The 20,350-nt window shown below is 41.4% G+C and overlaps 1 protein-coding gene and 1 long non-coding RNA gene across 2 annotated transcripts; one reads left to right on the top strand and one right to left on the bottom strand.

Moving 5' to 3' along the window:
- The first annotated feature begins 3,385 nt into the window (after positions 1-3,385).
- LOC129368871 (uncharacterized) lies at positions 3,386-3,918 on the top strand. The gene is made up of 2 exons (XR_008606898.1): positions 3,386-3,487; positions 3,576-3,918. It is a non-coding gene; the product is annotated as an uncharacterized LOC129368871 (long non-coding RNA).
- A 1,149-nt stretch (positions 3,919-5,067) lies between these two features.
- On the bottom strand, positions 5,068-13,353 carry eral1 (Era-like 12S mitochondrial rRNA chaperone 1). The gene is given in 12 exon segments (XM_055044037.1): positions 5,068-5,458; positions 7,317-7,363; positions 7,366-7,396; positions 8,000-8,149; positions 8,805-9,113; positions 10,187-10,299; positions 10,389-10,450; positions 10,532-10,578; positions 11,005-11,082; positions 11,174-11,301; positions 11,453-11,614; positions 13,124-13,353. Coding segments are annotated over 12 exon segments (1,356 nt in total). The 5' UTR covers positions 13,230-13,353; the 3' UTR covers positions 5,068-5,335.
- Positions 13,354-20,350: the final 6,997 nt, after the last annotated feature.

Raw genomic sequence — 20,350 nt, 5'->3', positions numbered from 1 at the left:
ACAGGAAGTGTTTGGGAACCACCGACTTGGATGAGCTTCTTTTTGAAATAATCATAAAACAATGAATAAATGTCTGCTTTCTCACAGTTTGTTTTACTCTACCCTTTTTTTTTTTAAACCAACACAAGTGGCTCGCGTTTGGTTTCACAAATATCGACAACACCCACAGTTCCACTTCGGAGCAGGATTAAAATGTCCTGTCCTCCTCTCTCGTCGCACGCAGCTCTGTTCAGCCTTATCTCAGCCGATAAGAAGCTCATTTTTCAGCACAAAAAAAAAATCTTCTGTTACTTTGCAGGACGTTTTCTAATCTGCTGTTAGAACCGTAATGAGTCGGCCATAAGTTGAAAAACCTCATCTTGTGAAAACCCAACAAACTGACGTGGGACATCAGCCCTGTGTGATCTGTTGACGTGTCTCCAAACTCTTAATTAATCTGTATTAAAAAAAAATAAAGATCTAATATGAGTGTGGGAAAAGAAAAAGCTGGTTTTACTTCTCATGAACTAAGGAAGTTTGATTACAACTAAATTATAACGACTGAACCGAACGTAGCTTTTACCCAGAGGAAGAACATGCTGCATCCAAATCTACTTTCAACAATAAAACATCATTCTGGATATTTTACATCTAGAATGACTTTCCTTTCCAAGCACAGATCTACTTTATTTGTTTAATTAAAGTAACGCTTGCTTAGTTTTATGTCGAGTCGGTACGCATGTGTCAAACTCGAGGGTCGGGGGCCGAATCCGGCCGGCCATTGATTTTTAGGAGGCCCACTGGCTTCTAAACCTGCATGAATAAAACCTTCAAGGTAACAATCGAAGGTTGTTACCTTGAAGAATAACACTACCAATCAAAACCAAGCGGCTTTTTACGTATATTAATGATCTGATGCGGCCAAAAATGAAAGTCAGTTCTCCGCCCTTTGGTGGAAAAACTTTTTTTTTTGTGGCTCTCGATTCTTTTTAACTGGGTGATTTTGGTCCAGTTTCAGTTGAGCACGTTTAAAGCTTGCTGAACACTCAATGAAAGCGTCTTCTAATGATCACAGACTGGCACAAACTTATCTGTCTCGCAGAAAGAGCAGCGGCTTCTCTGCTTGCAGATAAAAGCTTCTGGACTCCACGGAAACCACCCAGATAATCTGGGCCTGTGTGTTTATCGGCCCCGGCAGGAGGGACAACACACACACACACACACACACACACACACACACACACACACACACACACACACACACACACACACACACACCCTGACCAGGAGCCACCGGGTCCCACCTAACCCGGGCCCTTTCTGAGGAACACTCACATCATTACCAGAGTAAAGTACTGGATTTTTGTTCAGGAGGGGAAGTGTGATAAACGACGCTGACCTTAGAAGGAGCACATTAAGAGTATGGAGGGTATTTCCATATTAATGACTCGGTTTCGGAGGAGGGGGGCATTCATCAATGCCGCTCGAAAAGTCAGTCCACCTGGACAAACGCCCCTCCTGTCCCCAAGCCGTTTTAGTTCGCAGCTCCCCAAACTTTCTGCTGTCGGTTTACTGGCTGAGCAGAGCTGAAAGACCTTCAAGTCAGACGACTTGATTCCTCCAGGAAGAAGAAGAAGAAGAAACAGTTTATTTTTAAACGCACGTGGACAAACTGTCGGGGATTAAAGACAAAAACGCAGCGGGAAACGCCCTCCGTCACGGATGAGCCGTGATTTTTGACGCCGTGGACGTGACGAGGATGAGAACGCCTTCCTCCTCATCCCACAACCCGGGTGAGGACACGACAAAAAAAAAAAAGGAGAAAGAAAGAGAAACGTGGCGGCTTTAATAAGTCAGATAACGCCACCTCAGCTGACATATAGAGGTATTAAATTCCAAACAGTGGACGCTTTGCACATAAATCCAGCAGCGAGGAGATCCGGAGGAGTGGAGAGATGCAGATTGATTTCCACGTGGGGAGATAAAGGTCCTGGTGGCTTTATGAAGGAACGTTGTCTTGGCTGACTGTCGGGATTCTTCTGATTAGAGTGTAGCCAAGAAAGGTCAAAGGGCACAGCAAGTCAGAAAAAAAAAAGGAAAACAGTGTGGCTGAGTACATAGAGGGATTCATTTAGTTACGTTTCGGCCACAGAGTTCGATGTCTGACGCTGAAACCTTAAATTAGTGCATAACTGTGAAATGAAAGGGAAACGTTTACTTTATTATTATTATTAGTTAAAACTAAAAGTCTGAACTGTGCGGCCTGCGCTAGAAGTCAAATTTAAAGGCCCTCTTGGTGAAGCATAGTGGTGGCAGCATCATGGTGATGTAGCCATGTTTCTTTTTTTCAAATTCAAGAGGACAAACAAGTTAGATTTCTGCGTACTCTAAAGTGTAGCAGCCATTTTTTCTTCCAGGAAAAGGCGTGACATGCATCGTTTTCTTCTTTTTGTATGGCTCTAAATAAAGCAATAAACTAAACTTTGGCCTTCGCTCTTCCTCCAGATTCTGGGACCTTGACTTCCAAATGAAATGTGGAATTTACTTGAATGTAAAAAGAGGATATTTTAAGCACTGAACAACAATCCAGCTATTTTTCTCCTTATCCCAACACTACAAGCTTCTGACGTTCAGGAACAAGTCGGCACAAGAAATGAATGACAGTTTTAGTACCAAACCTTTTGCCCTTGTTACTAGAATTGGCATATTTAAACTGCAAAAATTAGTTTATAGTTTGTTTTTTTCTGTGTACTCTGCACAATAATAAACTTTTTTTTAATGGATTACATAAATCTTTAAAGATCCAAAACACAAAGTGCCGCAATAAAATAAAGAAGATTACTGCCACATTTTTGGGGGAGGAGTTAGCAGTCGTTTTCTATTTTCTTGGCCAAATCTTTAACCTTTTTTGGACTGTGGCTCAAATTTCCTGAGACAATTTGGGTTTTTCATGATCTTTAAGTCATAATCATCAAAATGATAAGAAATGAGAGGAACTGAAACATTTCATTACATGTGTTGTAATTATGTGCGATATAACTTCCACTTTTTGAAGTGAGTGACAAAAGCTGTCAAACTTTTAGACAGTATTACATTTGGAAATGCACCTGCAGATTGAAATATTACAGTTTGGTGTAATCCAACTTCAACATGCTCCCTTCATGGCTTGCAGGAAACTGCAAACTGGGTTCTTAAAAGGTCCCTTTCTTCTCGCCGCTCTTGCATTCAGGACACATGTGTGGTGTCTCCACACATGTAACAGCCTCAGGACGAGGCACAAGGGTGTGGACCTTTACTGGACTGTGGCAATCAGGTTGAGAGAAGATAAGGAGGGGAAAAAAAAAAAAAAAAAAACTTCTCTGGTCCACCCCAGATGTCATCACGGTATGCTAATGAGCTGAGGGGGGCCACCTTTTAAGTGCTGGAGCCCAACAGACTGAGCAGTTAGGAGACATAGACCAGACATGAGCACTTGTAATGAAGATGTCTAACAACAAGGTGCAGACAGGTGAGGACAGCTCAGACAGGAGGCGGCGGCCAATCGATCTGAATTTATTTGTATTTTGAAATCATTTTCACCCCAAATTTCTTTTTAGTTGCAGATTCCCGACGAGCCAGGGACTGGCTGATTGGCTGTTCTGTCTTGTGCCCTGGACAGGATATCATCTTATACTGTAAGTTTTTTAAAGAGACACTACAGTATAGATGATGTACTATCCAGGGTATCATTCCACCTCCGCCGAAGGAGACTCGGGCTGAAACGTCAGGGGGCCGAACACACAGCCGAGGGGGGCAGTTAAACCGTTACCATTACTGAGTTTTAGTAATGGTAAGGGTTCCACGGCCTTCGCTCAATGACGACGAGGGAAAGGACGAGCTGGCGCTTTGTTACATTTAAACCAATAATGTCAAATAAAAATGATGTGGTTGTCTCCCATACATGAGTGCCTCTTCATTTGTACAATCTGCTCTTAATGGTTTTGTGTTTATAACAGGTTTCTCATAACTCATAACAGGTTTCAAAAAGTCAAACTTAAGACTTTTTAACTTTAAAAAATAGTTTTAAGACAGTTATGAGTGAATGAATGTGTATGAATATCGCCCTAAAGTCAGTAAATATATACATGACGAGTATTGTATAAAACTATACACCTGCTAGCTAGCTAGTAAAAAAAAAAACTTAGCTTCAACCGTCTTGAGAATCGTAACGAAGAGGGCGACTCAAGCTTTTGCCTGACAGAAAAGTTCAGCAAGAAATAAAAAATAAAACATAAAATATGCGGGGTTGAGTAGACGTGGTGAAATTAAATTTTAATTTACCATTATGATTAACTTATCTAAGGCTAATTTACGTTTTTGTAAAATAGCTACAGGAGTTGTAGACTGTTTAAGAATGCGCGGGCATCCTGCGTAAGACCTAAATAAATTTTCTGGCCCTCGCTGGAGTCAGCTGGTCTAAGGCAGCGATCTCAGCAGCTGTTCGGGGGACAGACACAGCTTGCGTCTGTGAGGAAACTCTCTCCCTGACATCAGGACTCTTACTGGTTATTCATCAAGATGCCCTGAACCGCTGAGTTAACCCACAGGCGGCGGGAATGAATCTAATCCCCATTATCTGACCCACTTCAGCATCAGGTTAGTGCTCCACTTTCCCCATCCATTAGGGAGACAATGTAGCCCTCGGAGGCAGAGTCGGGCTTTATAGGAGCCAAAAGGACGGAGCGAGCGTTAAAAACACGGAGAAGACGAGGGAAAGTGATGGTCGCAGAGATGGATGGCTGCACTTCAAAGGGCAGCAGAGACGGCTAAAGTGATAAAGGGAGTGGAGGGAACTGGGTTGGACGGTGCATCAGGGACATGTGAGTGAACATGACGGTGCAGCTCTCGCCTTCGGTTTATCTACAGCGCAGCGTTTGCGCCCGCCGAGGGGAGAAAAAGCGCTGAGAGCCAAAGATAAAAACGTCTCGGCCTTTTCGCAGCCTGCCAAACCCGCTCAGCCATGAAGGAGCTGTCAAAGCCGCGTCAAAACATCCACTTGACGAGCCGCCGTGTCATGTTTGCTACCAAAGAGCTACCGGAGCTTAAAAATACACTTCAGCTGGGTTTTTATTCTGCTGTTGTCTGAGGAACGCGTGGACAGGCCGCCCCTCACTTCTAAATACAGTAACATGTCCCTGCAAACGGGTTAATCGAGGACAACTCTTGAAACAAAACAGGAGGAGTGAAAGCCAGGTCCGAGATGGAGCACATGCTGCCTCCCGGCTCCGGGTCATTTCCCGATGAGGCCGTCGCCTCTCTAGCACCGGGTCTGTCTTTTGGCAGAGGGAAAAAGGTCCCAGGAGTTCTCGGGCTTTCTTCACTTCTTCAGCTTGGCAGAGATCTTCAGCCGGACGTCCCTCAGGTAGACCCGGCTCAGGTCCTCCCCGGCCTCCCGGGCGATCCGCGCCACCATCTGGCCGGCCGGGCCGATCACCATGCTCTGCAGAACCGAGAAGCGACGCAACAGGCTTCATTCGATTTGATCGATTAATCGATTAAAAAAATTACATTTTTGACCAAAGAGCTCAATATTAAATTACTCCAATGAAAAACTACTGCAATGCAGGTTATAAGTCAAAAAAAGAATTGAAATGGATTTAAAATGGAAAACAGATTCAGAAAAAAGCAAGAAAATATTTGGTAAAATGAACAATAAATCCCTTTATGTTGGTTCCGGGTATCCAGGTTGATAAACTGATATGATTACCAGACATATATGATTCATAACATATTATTATTGGTATTTTGTTTCATGTCTTTTAACCTCCATTGCATATTGGCCAGTAATGAAATCATCACGATTAAGTCGATTAATCATTTCAGCCCTTTTTCAAGTTACGGTTTAAACGCCATGACGTTTTAAAACCTGCATATGCTTTAAAACCTTTATACAGTCCAGTTCATTTTAGACTACCTGGAGCTGCAGACGATCGATCGAAATGGAGTAAAGATGTTTCTCTCTTTCTGTAACCCAACGTTGTGATATGTTTTACTACCTGCTTTCCTGTTGGAAATTACAAACAATTACACTGCATATAAACTACATTTTTCTGTGTCCATTCTATGAAATTACCAGAAAGGCCAGAAAATATAACTTGATGGAAAACATTATTCAGAGGCTGTTGGTCAGACATCGGTTTGCAGCGCTTTCTATACCCATCCTGGAAAACCGAGTTCTCCTAAATATGACTCCTTTTGAGGGCAGTGGCCTTGAAACATTCAGCAGCACAGATGCATCTACAAATGTTCTTTCTCATCTAATATGCAGAGTCCAAAAAGGTTGATTAAATATATATGAGATTAAAAAAAAAGAGAAGAAGTTTAAAATAGGGGTAAATGGGGAAGATATGTATAAACAGTACCTTTAAAAAGGTGTTTTGCTGCTTTTAGTTTTACAAATCAATCGTTGAACAAAATGTGGCTTTTTTTTATACAACAGAAATCAGTTTTTATCTAAACTGATTTCTACAAAATAATGACAATTAAATTTAAAAAAAAGTAACATAAAATAAGTGATGACAACTGAAAGGATCTTCCAGTTGTCTTTACACTACAATCACTTGACACACAGTCACTGAGCCCCACTCCACTCATTGTGAGACTAACAGCACCATTTGACTGGCCCTCTGTTGAATTAGGTCAGTCGCTTCAAAGGGAGTAAATATTTACGCAATCACTTTATTTTATGAAACCTATTTTTGTTTAATTGTCACTGTTTTGTAGAAATCAGTTTTCACTTTGATATGGAAGGATTCTTTGTGTAAATTTCTTGGTTGAAAAAAAAGCCAAACTGAGTCAAATGTTCATGTTTCAATGAATGCAACATAAACAGAATACACGTTACAGACTAACAATTTAACTTTTCCATCCTAAAAATGGAGCATAAAATTAATCATCCTAAACAAAATGTCACATTCAGTCAACCAGGATGACTCTGGGAGGCCTCTGTTAAAGATTACACGCAGATAAATGTTAACATCAGCATACTTATGTGCTGCTTGTCTGTAAACAGCGTCCAGCTGCACATTTTGACCTCGTGATGTCACCGGATGAAGGGCTTGAGGAAAGCCAAAGTCTCAGGCGTTTACACCGACTGGGACGTGCACGTTTGTCTCCGCAGAGACGTTTCTGGGTTAAGCTGCTGGACAGCTGCCGCAGCTACATGATGCAGTGTGTATATATGACAAACTGCAGGTAAACACAGGGGACGTTAATGTCCAACCGCCGAGCGGACATGCAGGCACGTGAAGCTGCCAGACGCTTTACGACCAGACAGACAGAAACGCTGGAGGACTTACCATGTGAGTTTCTTTCTTGGTGTGCAGTTTCACGGAAATATCCAGCTCCCGTTTTCTCCATCCTGCCAGAGTTCAATAGACTGAAAACGGAGACAGATTTTTAAGAACAGAAACTATCTGCACTTATTAACAAAACTAAATGTTGGGTCAAATAAACAGCTGGGGAGTTAAAAAAAAAAAGAGCTCTGAATGGAGATCCGAGGCTGTAATTATAGTTCTTATTTCATACGTGTTGCTTTTATATAATAAAATCCTTTAAGATGAATTAAGCTGTCAAAAAACACCAGAGGCAACAAGCACAACAAATCAGATTTTAAAACTAAAATTTAAAACACAAGAAGAAACGGCAGCCTAATTTACGATGACATGAAGAAAATAACCTTCATTTATTAACTTGGGGCTGAAACAATTAATTCGATTAATCATGATTAATTGTGGTTAATCAATTATTTGAATGAATAAAAGACTGAGTTATGTATTTAATTGCATCATTTAATGTATTTCTAATATTGTGAAGAAAAAAAAAGGCTGAAGCGGTTAAGTAAAAATATTTCTATTAATCGATTGATCTTTAGAATAATTGACAGATTAATTGATTACTAAAATAATCGTTAGGTTCAGCCCAAGATGAAACATGTACTTGTGCGCTAAACGGGCCACAGTGCTGTGACGGTTTCCCTCACCTGGGTCATGGAGTAGGGCACTTCCTGTGGCAGATACTCCAGCAGCTTCTCCCTGATGATGTTTGTGCAGATGTCCTCTGGACTCTGGTCAGTCAGAACCTCGCTGTGGTACTTCCAGGGTCCGGGCTTGGCTTCAACCAGGAAGTAGCTCTGCAAGAACAAGCGATACGTGAAATGCATTGATAACTGACGGTCGTGTCCGGTAGTCTTCGCATCTGAACGTGTGACAACCACAAACTTCGACGTATTTATTCAGATTTTATGTGTTGGACCGGCACAAGCGGAAAGATATTTATGAAGAGGGAGACGAAGCAGGAATGGTTTTCAAAGTTTCAAAACTTACCCTCTTTATTAACGGAAATGTAAAAGTGTTGCTCTTTATGAGGGCAAACTTGCTTTATTATGCCATTATCAATTTATGTAAAAATGGTCTCAGAACAACAATAGATTATTATTATGACAATTTATCATCCAGCAAAATGACAGATATTTATCAATACTTTTGCAGGTTATGTAATTTTTCTGCTGCTGACTCCAACAACTATATTAGTGTAGAGATTTAATGTAAACTATTTTACTTATACTCTTCTTTTTTACAGCATTAATTATGTTTTCCCACTTTTGTTATTTAGTTTAATTAGAGAGGAGCCAAATAACTCATACGTAGGAAACTTTATGTTATTACCTTAGCGTACTTTTTTCTTTATTTTGTTCCACATTACCAGGACAGTTAGCGCAGTGAGCGTAGCTACGGTGTAACGCGCTTTAAACACCCCCTGCGTCCCTGTCTTGTGTGACTGCTCACCTTCAGAGTCTCCACATCCTCTCTGTCCACAGCAGACAGCATGAAGACGTCCTTAAAGTGAGGCCAGCCCTGCTGACTCCTCAGCTGCTTCAGTTTCTCTTTGCTCAGCACAGAGTTTGGCGTTTCACCGCCCTCGAGCGCCGCCGTGTCCTCGTCGTCGGGAGATGACTCGGAACTCCTCTCTGGTTTCTTTCTAGCCCACGGAGGCTTGATGACGGGCCTGACCCGCACCCTCCGTCCGTTCACCACGCCACACGTCAGCTGCGCCGTGATGTCCAGCAGCCTGTTCTTGGCCTTCAACAAGTCCACCTTAAAACATCACAAAAGGCTTTTCTTAAAGAGCACATGGAAGCAAAGCTTTTTTTTTTTTTTCTTACAGTTTTGGGTTATGTTCAAGAAAAAGTTGGCTCTTCCGTATGATGTAGATTGAAAATGGAGGAGAGAGGAAGCACAGCAGAGCTGCAGGAGCCAAAAGGCTTGAAGCCAAGAGCCACAAACTGGATTTGAGAAGTTAAAATAGACAGCATGGCAGACAGACTGACAGAGACAGAATAGATTAATCTTTTACCATCAAAAGGCAGAGTTAGAGTGGTGAGAGTGGGAAGTGCTTCTTTTAGATGTTTGATGGATAATGAGAGATTTCCTTTAATAATTTGAAGCACAAGGTCTACTCTCCATTTGACTTTTTGTTAAACCACAACCACAAATTTAATGCTTTTGTGGGATGTTTATATTCATTTGCTATGAAATTAGTGGACTTAAGTCATTTTAGCCGTGTTCTGTATCACCTTTGTTTGTTTTTAGCTGACAAATTCCTAACTTCCCAGGGACAAGAGATGAAAAAATAATTTCAAAATTTAAACAACTAGTGCTGAAGAATAAATACATAAAAATGTATATGTTGCAATAGACATGTGATCAATATCAATGTATGATATGTCCGCACTGAACTCCGAACAAGAACCACAAAGCATTCTGGGGGATGTAGGCAGAAGAAAGACATTAGCTGCTCAACCTGTCACTGTCAGCTAAGCTAGGATGGTGGCATCAACTAACCGACTCCCTCTTTGGTTACCTAGCAACAGCCTATTGAGTAACTTCTGCATTACCATTTTTATCTTTTACCACAGTTACTTATAACTGCTTTAAAAAAACAATGTAGAGTGAAAACTGACCAAAACATGAAAGTTTACGCCATCAGTTTGGCAGTATTTCAGATATTCAAAGAAAACAAATCAATAATTATCAATATCGACTGCTATGAAACCCTTATATTGTGATATGTTTTTCAGTCACGTGATCCAGCACCAATATCAACAAAAAGTAGAACATCGTGTTTGGTGGCAGCATCACAATGTGAGGACAGTATGAGAGATGAATACCTTGTTGAGCACCAGGATTGCTGGGATCTGCGGATGCTGGGCTAGAGATTTCAACACCTCGAAGTCTAGCGTGGAGCACATCCATCTGTCTGACACGTCCACCAGGACAACCACTGGAAATCGACAACAGTTCGATTGGTACGGCTTTCGGAAACGTTTAAACCACAAGCGCGGCTCAGATCTAGACGTGAACATCTCATACTCAGGTCAGCTTCTTTGATGGTGTTCCAGGGATCCACGAGCAAGGATTTCTCCAGCTGGTGTCTGTGAAAGCAGATGATCCGTTACAACCTCAGACAGAGTAGAGACATTTAATAACGACAAATAAGTGAACACGAAGTGCACCTTTTGGCCTTCAATGGTGTGGTGAGGCCAGGGGTGTCCAGCAAAATCTGCAAAGTGAGCACAAAACCGACTGATACAGGTCTTTCCTCTAGAGCTGCACTATCTAGGGGTGTCCTGATCCGATATTGATATCAGATATTGGTCTGATAACAGCCAAAGAAAACTATCAAATTATATATTGGCCTGCTTCTAGCATCTGGGATGTAAGCATGCCCAAAGAACATTTGCTCCAGTGTTTGACGCGCAGACAGGTTGGTAAATAATAAATTGGTCAGTTGTTGTCATATTTATTGTCGTTGACTATTAATTTGATTGATCGAGCCTTTTCTAAAATAAATAATTAAAAGTATGAGTGATTCATGCTCATCTCGTATCGGGTCAATATTGGTATCGGCTGATACTCAAAGATCCGATATCGGTATCATCAATCTGTATCGAGACACCCCAACTCCAATCTCTGGTGAAGCTCTTACAATCTGTGTGTTGGCCTCTGTTAGGACGCCCAGAGAACGTGTCCTCGTTGTGTGAACTTTCTTGGATACAGCGAACACCTTTGAGCAACGATAAAAGACTTGTGAGCATCGCCTCCTCTATAGTGAAATGAGACGACAGCTAAAGCAGGTTTCAAAGACAGATGAAGACCTTTCTGCCGAGGAGCTGATTGGACAGCGTGGACTTCCCGGCGTTTGGCGCTCCGATTATAGCCACCTTCAGCACCTTTGAGTCGGGAGGCTGGTCAGGATGTCTCCCCAACAAGAATAGCTGTTCACCTTTAAAGACATGACGCGCGGGAAAATGATTAGAGAGGAAAAACAACGGCATGTCAAATTGGTGACAGAATGACATCATCAGCACTTTTTGAAAATAACGCCAGGCCTGCACAGTCAGACCGGTAAATCTCCGAGGCAACGGCCTGCTTACTGCTGTCTGGAGGAACTGAGGCTGGGAGGTGATAAACGCCGCTGTCCGTCTCCGCTGCTTTGCCTTTCATCACTCCGCCGAGAAATGCTTCAGATGTAATAAAACAAGCGGGAGTGAAGATGAATCCCTGCCTCCCGCCTCGGCTGCAGGCGGCAGCGCTTCCTGTTAAGACATCAACATCTCTGTGACTTTGATGCTCGTGCCAGAGCGAGATGACTGATTGCGCTTCCTGGATGCTGAATGATTTGGAACATTATTAGGATTTATTCACAGGGTTCTTGTCAAAAATGTCTCTCCGAAAATTCTTCAAAAACTTCTTATTCTAATGAAGCAGATGCTGGGAATTGCATGACGTTATCAATGTCTCGTGGAGTTTTTTTTTTTTTTTGGCTTTTTGCATTAAAAAAAATTTGTCTTCTGAATCACCTTCCTCTATTTAATCCTATCCACAACATTCCCTTCTGTCAAACCAACCCTCTAAACATGCATAGTTATAAAACTCCCTAAGGGGAAGCGGGTAGATGAAGGTTTGCTTACAATAAAAACAAAACAATAGAAGCAATGCCACATTTCAGCAAACTTGGGGTTTCAGTTGCTACTTTTCATCTATCCCAGGGTAAATGACCCACACTAGAGTTCAGTTCTTATGTCTGGCCCAAAGTTAGGATTAGCTTTGACCATTTAAAGAAGACTGATCAGGTACATCATGCCATCTGCCACTCCTACCGCACACCTCACCACTGTCTCACTGCCCTGGTGAATGTCCTGCACCAAATTCACATATGTCCTCCTCACTACCTCACAGACTCATAAAGCATCAGTGCAGAAAGAGCACAGGATACGTATAGAACTGCAAAACTCTAATGGATGGTTGAGAAATTTTACATTCACATTTTTTTAATTATTTAGCTGCAACCCAATGAGCAAAAAACAACCAAGATAGTTTATTAAATCCAAACCTTTGCATCAACAAAGGTTTGTCTGGATTTTAAAGTTATAAGGTTTTCTAAACTTTGTCTCACAGCATATAGTTTTTTGTAAATTCCCTTTAAATATATTTTCATGTCTTTAAATTCTAGTTTGGTCTGATATGTCTTCTTTTTTTAACATTTATGGAATACCTTTTACCTCTATTCCGCTTATTTTTTCACTTTAAATCATTTTTACTGGTTCTGTGACATGAAGGCATTTATCTCCGCTTAATATCATTTCTGCTTTATTGTTCTACTTCATTTGAATTTTTCTCATTTTTGTTGTGGGGTGTGGGGCCAGAGTGTAACATAAAAGAAAAAACATTGTTTTTGAAAATTTGCAGTAATTTTACTATTAGTATTATTATTTAAGAAAAGCATCTTACTTCACAACAAATAAAGTCCTTTCTTAATTTAGAAAAACAATAAACCAATAAATATATGAGCACTAGAACTGAATCACAAAGAATCCATAAAAAAAAATTGCGCATAGGAATAGCTCATTTGTGGTGAAAATGAAATTAAATTAACATGAAAAAGCTTAGTTTAGTTAAGCAATAATCATGATGGTCACAAAAGAGTATTTTTATTTAGCTAAATGTCGCATTACTCCAGCTTGCTCTAATAATGCTCAGCTATGTCTCCCTGCTTAAACAGCGTGAGACGGAGGAGCAGCAGAAACCTGAGCGTTAGCACTGACCCGCAGCGAGGCGGCATGACGCACTTTCCTGCCGAGCAGACCCGACCCGCCGCATAGAGACGGCGGCTCCATCTCTGAGCAGACGGCCGAACACCCGGAGAGCCATGAAGCTCCTAAACCCGAAACGTTCCTACTTCACACTATTAAAACACTAAATACTGCGACAGAGACGAGCCGCTTGTTTACACTCGCATTGGCTCAAGGGCGACACCATGTTGCTTCAGTCAACGACAAGCAGTTTCCGCTTTGGAGAGCGTCCGTATGACGTCTGTGTGAAGGCTACACTGCCCCCTAACGACCGCCGTGTTAACTGCAGCAGCCTGACGTTGACACCGAGAGGCGTTGGTGTCAACCATGTTTTCGGGTAATAACCGTAGGTTAATGGCACGCACATTTACCAGCAGTGTCGGAATAAACGTAGACTGGAGTAATTCTAGCCAAGTCTGACAGCTAGTAACTCTAGAAAAAGTGTTGTTCGTTAAAATGTTAGTTTATTGTTAAAATGCCCATGACATCCATGCTTCACTCCACGCCAAAGGAAGAACATACATCAACTGATATGATTATTAGAACCATAACTGACACAATACCAATTAAATGCAATTTTCTTATTTATCAAATAAGAAATGTGGTACTTTAAACATGTATTGATACATGCAAGCATACATAAATACTGGAAGAATAATGAACAAATTTAGTCATATAATAATAATGCAATATGATTATGATTGTGGTCAAGAAAGACATTGCTCTTTTGGCTTTTAGGTAAACATTACGGATAGAAACTCACAATTATCTGGCTAATGTCAGGCGCAGACACTCATTTATATTTGCATATCCAGAACGCACTGTCTGCTGAAAACAGGAACTGCAATTCCTCTGTCGTTGCTTCTACCATCCTTTCGGAGACAGAGAGGAATTCAAGCCTGGAAGATGTCCCTGCAGCATTTTCTCTGTGACATGCAATATTGACTCTTGGTTTATGGGAACTGCCTTAGCTCCAAGATTGTTTTTTCTCTTTTTTCTTTTTTAAATTTCTCATGGGGGTCAAGGGAAGATATATTTTAGACTTTCACCTTTTGCTCCCCCTTTAACCTCAACCTTTCTTTAACCTGCATGGATTCGGGGCTTATCCAGGCTTAGTTTTACCTATAGAAATCTTAGTCAGCCTTTTACATGTGTAAACAACTTTTTCAATGTGCTTACAACACAATTAGTTTCAAAATGACAAGAAAGCAAATTAAAAAAATAAACATTTCAGGCCACAGATATGCATTGACCCAAACCATTCTTTAGTAGCTTTGGTTGTTTATTTAGAGTCATTAATGTTAACTTCCATGCAACGCTGGCCCAATGGTATATTTGGGCCATCACTAACAATGTCTTAATACAAATTTTTGGGATCTGGGAGAAGGGGCCAAGTTTGATTGTCTGAACTGGAAAACAATTACAAATGATTGTTTTTTATTTGCTGACTTGCATTAGTGAACAAACTGAGCTCCAATACAAAGAAAGGACCAAACTTTTGATTGTAACTATAGTAACTCAGCAATCAAAGAATGAATATTATTCTTGCATTTTTACAAAGTGAGCTTAACAATCCCTTTGAAACCACTTTGAATGTCTTAATGTATCACCTGAAATTATTGAGACAGTTAAAGTCGATAACCGATATGTACCGATATCCGATGTATTAAATATATTTTACTATCCTTTCGACTTATTGAAAAAAAAAAACAACCACACTGCTGATTTCACCACTGCCTTTCTGGTTCAGTTAAACTCCTCATGATCCTGCGTAGCTTGACTAACACTGTCAATGGACCAACCTCCCCCAGAAACAAATGGCAATGAGATGGAAATAAATACCGGTTGTTAATATCGGCTCAACCGATAACTAGTGTCGATACATTGTCTATTCCTCGCCCGGCATTTTTATTATTTCTGTTCACGTTTGACAGCTATATATTGTCTCCGTTGAGAAATTAGGGAGGAAACAAGCTGATGTGCATAATTTTGCAGCAAATTCTCTGTAACTCCCAGAGGACACCCTGGGGGGCCCCTCAGCTCTGGAACCACCTGTCAACAGCAGGCAGGACATTTAGAGGCGGAAAAACCTCCAACGGCAATCCCATAAGAGCTCATCACAATGCAGAAACACATCTGCTGACATGAGCAACTCGAAGTTCAAATGGATCGCGGCACTCACGGGACCTTTTGGGGGTCTGGGGATGATATTCTGCTGATCATTTGGCAAGGGCTGCTGTGCCCTGTAACCGCAAATCAGGTTGCACCGCGCAGACGCTTTCCTTGCCCCCTTGCTCCCTGGAGCGCACAGAACAGAGTTTATCCCCGAGGGCGCTCCGAGCGCATTTGTGACAATGTTGTTGAGGTTATATTGAGCACTCTGTCATGCCTGCTGTCATATCCACTCTCTGCAGCTCCTCAAAAACCAACCCACAATGACAGCTTGACATAATGACTTTATAACCGTGAGGTCTGTAAGGTTGATCAACAAGCCAAGAAGACGAGGCTTGCATATTGATTGATTAGTGAAACATGGTGTTCCAAACATGCATGGCGAAAGCAGGCGGAGCAGATGTCTCCCTGTAGTCCATCAAAACCCGCCGGCTGTTTGTTAGTCCTTGAGGACTTGCTCGGGTTGGAACAAACACCTCCACTGGGGGAGAATGATGAAGGATATCAGGTAGCTCACAATCTGTCATCATCTAGCTCTAAAAGCTCGGCGGCGACGAAGGAGGGGGGCAACAAAAATGGAGCTTTTAGCAGACACTTACAGCCAAATTCCATTTGAACCAGAAACCAAAAAGGATATTTGAGGACCAGTAATGTTTGAACTTTCCCTACATCTGCCTCTCTCCCACTCTCTGCCTCTCAAATTCATTCAAGGCTCTTTTTTTCCCTCCCTTTGGGCTTTCCTCACATGGCCACTTCACGTGGGAGTGTATCCGAGTTCTTTCTGCAACAGCATTAACTTTGGCCTTCAGGAAGAAGGGCCCACTACACCCCGACCAAAAGGGAAAAAACTAGAATGAAAAAGATTTGCCTGCGTACCATTTAATCAAAGCACTTTTGATGTTTGAAGTGCATTTGCCAATGAGATCCAGCACGATGGGATGGGGAAAAATAAAAAAAAAACTCTTATCCTTGTTGCAGCAATCTGGCGAGCTGTTGATTCCTGACCAAACCAGGTTTGTGTAATTCAAGCAGCCAATGGTGAATTAGCAGGCCAGATCACCCTGAATATGCAGAAAGTTTCTGCAGCCGAACCAGGTGGTGTCACGATGCGCCCGGGCTTCGCCGCCTCTCCTGTTGATTTACTGGGATTAGACATGCGACGAGTGTCAGGTTCATGCACTAATAAGGAGACCTCTCCGCTCTCAGGGAATAACAAAGTATGAGCACAAGCCATGGGGGCATGTCAACGGGGGAGTGGAGGTGTGTGTTGAGGGGGAAAGGGTGGGGAAGAGAAACAATCTGTCAGAGCATCCGTCACTCCATCACTGCCGACTGCAGCGAGAGGCGTGATGCACCACAGGCGGCTGGCTCTCTGTGAAACAGCCACTCCTCAACTTAATCATGCTGAGACCCCCAGCAAAGTTGGACTATTTGTAAAGAATCCCACTGATTATTGAATATATGGATGCATCATCGTATGAGTAGACCAGCTGGATTTAGAAACCACTGCCTCAAAATTTGGTGTTGTTGGCAGGATTGCGAGGCGTGTGCTTGCAGTAGCTTACAGTTAGTTCACTGTATTAGACAAGGCACTTCTTTACTCTGGTGAATAAAATAAAATGTATTTCATTTGCAAGCAATGCCTCTGTTAATTCTTCCAAACTGATCCGTGCGAAGGGTTGGTAAAAATGAGAACTTAAGGCTCTTCTACCAATTACTATTGTTAGTTAGCAGCGATTGTGCCACAAGTCACATACGTAAAGGCTGAGAAAGGCACGGGGTTTAACTGTTGCATTGCGTGCGACACCTTAAAAGAGCCCAGGGTCCCTCCACCCAGCAATCACCGTTCCATATGTCCTTGCTCAGGCTTCCTTTGTAAAAGATGTGATTTGGCTCCAAACTACCCATATAGGTCACACTGATGCTCTGATTGTACAATCTCTTTCTCAGTGGGGGAAATAAAAGTGGGGGTGCAAAAGGAAAAAAGCAAAAAAAGAAAAAAAAAAACTTTTATTCATTCCAGACTTGCAATCGATGAGACTTGTCTGTGAAGTGGATCAATAAAGCCTCCCTTTGAAATCATCAATCACGTCAGTGTTGAATTTAAAAAGCGTAATTAGGAACAACGTTCTTAAACATCCTGTATTGACGTCTTCTTCGCCATGGAGAAAGACACCATTCTGCATCATTAACTTTGTATTATTGCCTGATGGGGTCCCGCTTGCTGCTACTTCCCCACCTGCTGAACTCGGAGCGCTGCATGTGATTGGGCTTTCAAACCAAATTCTTCCCTCTTTCTGCCGCCGCTGATGGGGGAAGTGAAGCTTGCAGGCCTAAATTGGCTGAAGTATTGTAATAAGCCGGGCCTGTTCTGAAAGCTGGGGGCCACACGGTTATCTCTCACAATGCGCTACATCAGGCGTGTTTGTGGCTCTGGACGTGTGTAATTTTCTCCAGGACAATCAAAGCGTGATTACTTTTTGTGGCAACTCCACCTTGACATGACATTACGCAGCCACCTAACACACGTTTTGGAGCGTTGTCGGTAACTCAGCCCAATCGTCGGTGTTGTCCGTCTGCCTCCGTCTGGTAATAAAAGGGTATCAATACTGTGGAGAGGGCAGGTGGGCGATTGTAATGGAGTAATTTATTTTAGTTGTCACAGAAATATAAGTCTTTGATTAGAGGGCCATACACACCAGGCTGCACAAATAGAACATTTCATCAAATCACAAAGCATGTGACACTATTGACCAGGAGTGCTCTCTCTTGGCTTTATCTTTCTCTGTAAGATTCCTAATATAGTACAGCACACAAGGAACACTGAGGTGAACCAGATAAACACTGCATGTGCAAACAAGAAGGTGTCCATTAAACATAATAAAATAGGCTTTGAGTATGTATTCGTTTGTTTTTGTCATTTATTTTTGAAAGTATACAGAGCCAGGCAAAGGTTGTTTAGAGCCTAAAGCAAAGTTTGATTTAGGGGCCTTTTACCACCATCTCTTCAAATGTGATCGAGAAACCACATTTTGTGCACTAAATACATGTTTGGTTGACTATTAAGAAAACAATTCATGACAGTGTTTCATCGGTGAGTTTCTTGTGTTAAAAAGTGCTTTGGATAAAATGTGTTAGAAGTTGACGGCTGCTAAATAAACATGCTTATTCCTTTATATACATCTGCCACTTCTTGAACGTGCTAAAAACTTCCAAACCCCTTTGTAATTAGTTGATTACCAGGAGCCAGGCTTTATTTTTGTCATATTAAAATGTTTTTTCTTGGACTTTGGCAGCATTTTCTGCTCAGCTCTGTGCCTAATCATGACAAAATGTAGTTCATGTTGAGTTCAGATTTCAGGTGAGGGATGCCAAACTCATTTTTATTTGGGGTCATATAAAGATAATGAATGTCTTCATAAAACCCATTAACAAACCATTAAAATATTCTTTATATTCAGTAAATACTTCTTAAAGTATAGGAATATTAAACATCTTTTCACATTGATGCAACTTGGCAGTTTACAGACAAAAAGTGTCTAAACATCATTTAAGAACACACCTGTTATTTTGAAGGTTGACTTCCTTTGGGGTCTAAGTCACACCTTAGGGAATCACCTTGATCCTGCTGAAATCATTTTTAAGTGTCAAACTGTGTTATCTTTTCTATATTTCATAGATTTAGCAAAAACATTGAAACAAAATTTCTGACAGTCTATTAGGAGCAAAGTATGCTCCAGTTTGATATGAGTTATAATACAATGCACACAAGTTCAGGTGGTAAAAACGTTTATTTTTAAAAATCTAAACTAACTAAACCGACGCCATTATGTTATTGACTTTGAATTAAGCACAAGGTGACAGTGGAAAGTAATGACTCTATTAAACATCTACTGGGGCTTTGAGACGACAGATCCAACAACAGATCAGCTGATCAAACACAGATCCACTGAGCTAGGAGTACTTTCTATGCTGAAGAAGGAGAGGTAAATCACTTAACAGTAGGGCCAGACCTCAGGCTCAAATGAACTGGAAGGAAAATCACCCATTGTGAATAAAAAGTAACCATGTATTTTGGACCTTTTCACATTTAGGACACTTATAGAGCTGAGAACAATGAATTTTATTGGAATTTTATGGAATAGACAAACACAAAGTAGCATATAATAGCCTGGCATGCTTTACAACAACCTTTCACTGCAAAGGGCATGTCTCTTTCTGTTGCTCTTTGTTCTGTGTAAAACAGCTGAAGCTTAATCTCTGTTTGTGGAGTCCAAACGTTTTGCCTTGTGGGCTAAAATTATAAAGTGAACAGTTCTCACATGCTGATTTTAAAATACACCAAAACTAATTCCAATTTTTTTTTTTTTCAAAACTCAACAACTTTTATACCATTAAAACATGCAATGCTTTAATGCTGGGGTCACATGCAGGGCCACTGTCCTGCAGTTTTTAGATGTGGCACAAGTACAAAAACGCAGGAATGAAATGGTTTAATTACCTCCTCCTTGTGTAGATAAGTTCTCCAATGCCTTTATGACCTTATTCTATTCAGATGTGGTGCAGCAGAGGCACATCTAAATGTTGAAGGACACCGGCCCTGGAGGTCTGGAGTTCAAGACCCCTGCTATAATATATAAGCAAATTGCTCAGATTTTTGTATTAAAATGAATCTGTAACTCGTGTTAGACCTGAAGTACTTCAGTCTCATTAAAAGAAAGGCATTTGCCCCCAAAAATACTTGCTGCAACCTACTAACTGCCTGTGCTAGTCTGTAAAATGTGCATCATTCTTGAATTTTAAAACAATTCAGAGGAAAACCCCTACTCTACATTGTCATAATATATAACGTATTGAAGCCACTGATGAAATTTTATTTTATTATAGGAAAGTAAACATTTCAGACGGCACGTATCTTTTAAAACCAGGTGCTAAACTGGCCTCAGATAAGCGGGCTGTCCCTTTAACGCTCTCTGTCGCACGGCTCTGTTTGTAACGGCTCCGGCCAGTGCGCATGCGCCGGAAGTT

The sequence above is a fragment of the Poeciliopsis prolifica genome, unplaced genomic scaffold (genome assembly GCF_027474105.1).
Source record: "Poeciliopsis prolifica strain line A6 unplaced genomic scaffold, Auburn_PproV2 SCAFFOLD019, whole genome shotgun sequence".
NCBI lineage: Eukaryota > Metazoa > Chordata > Actinopteri > Cyprinodontiformes > Poeciliidae > Poeciliopsis > Poeciliopsis prolifica.
This window is presented reverse-complemented; position numbering and strand designations above follow the sequence as displayed.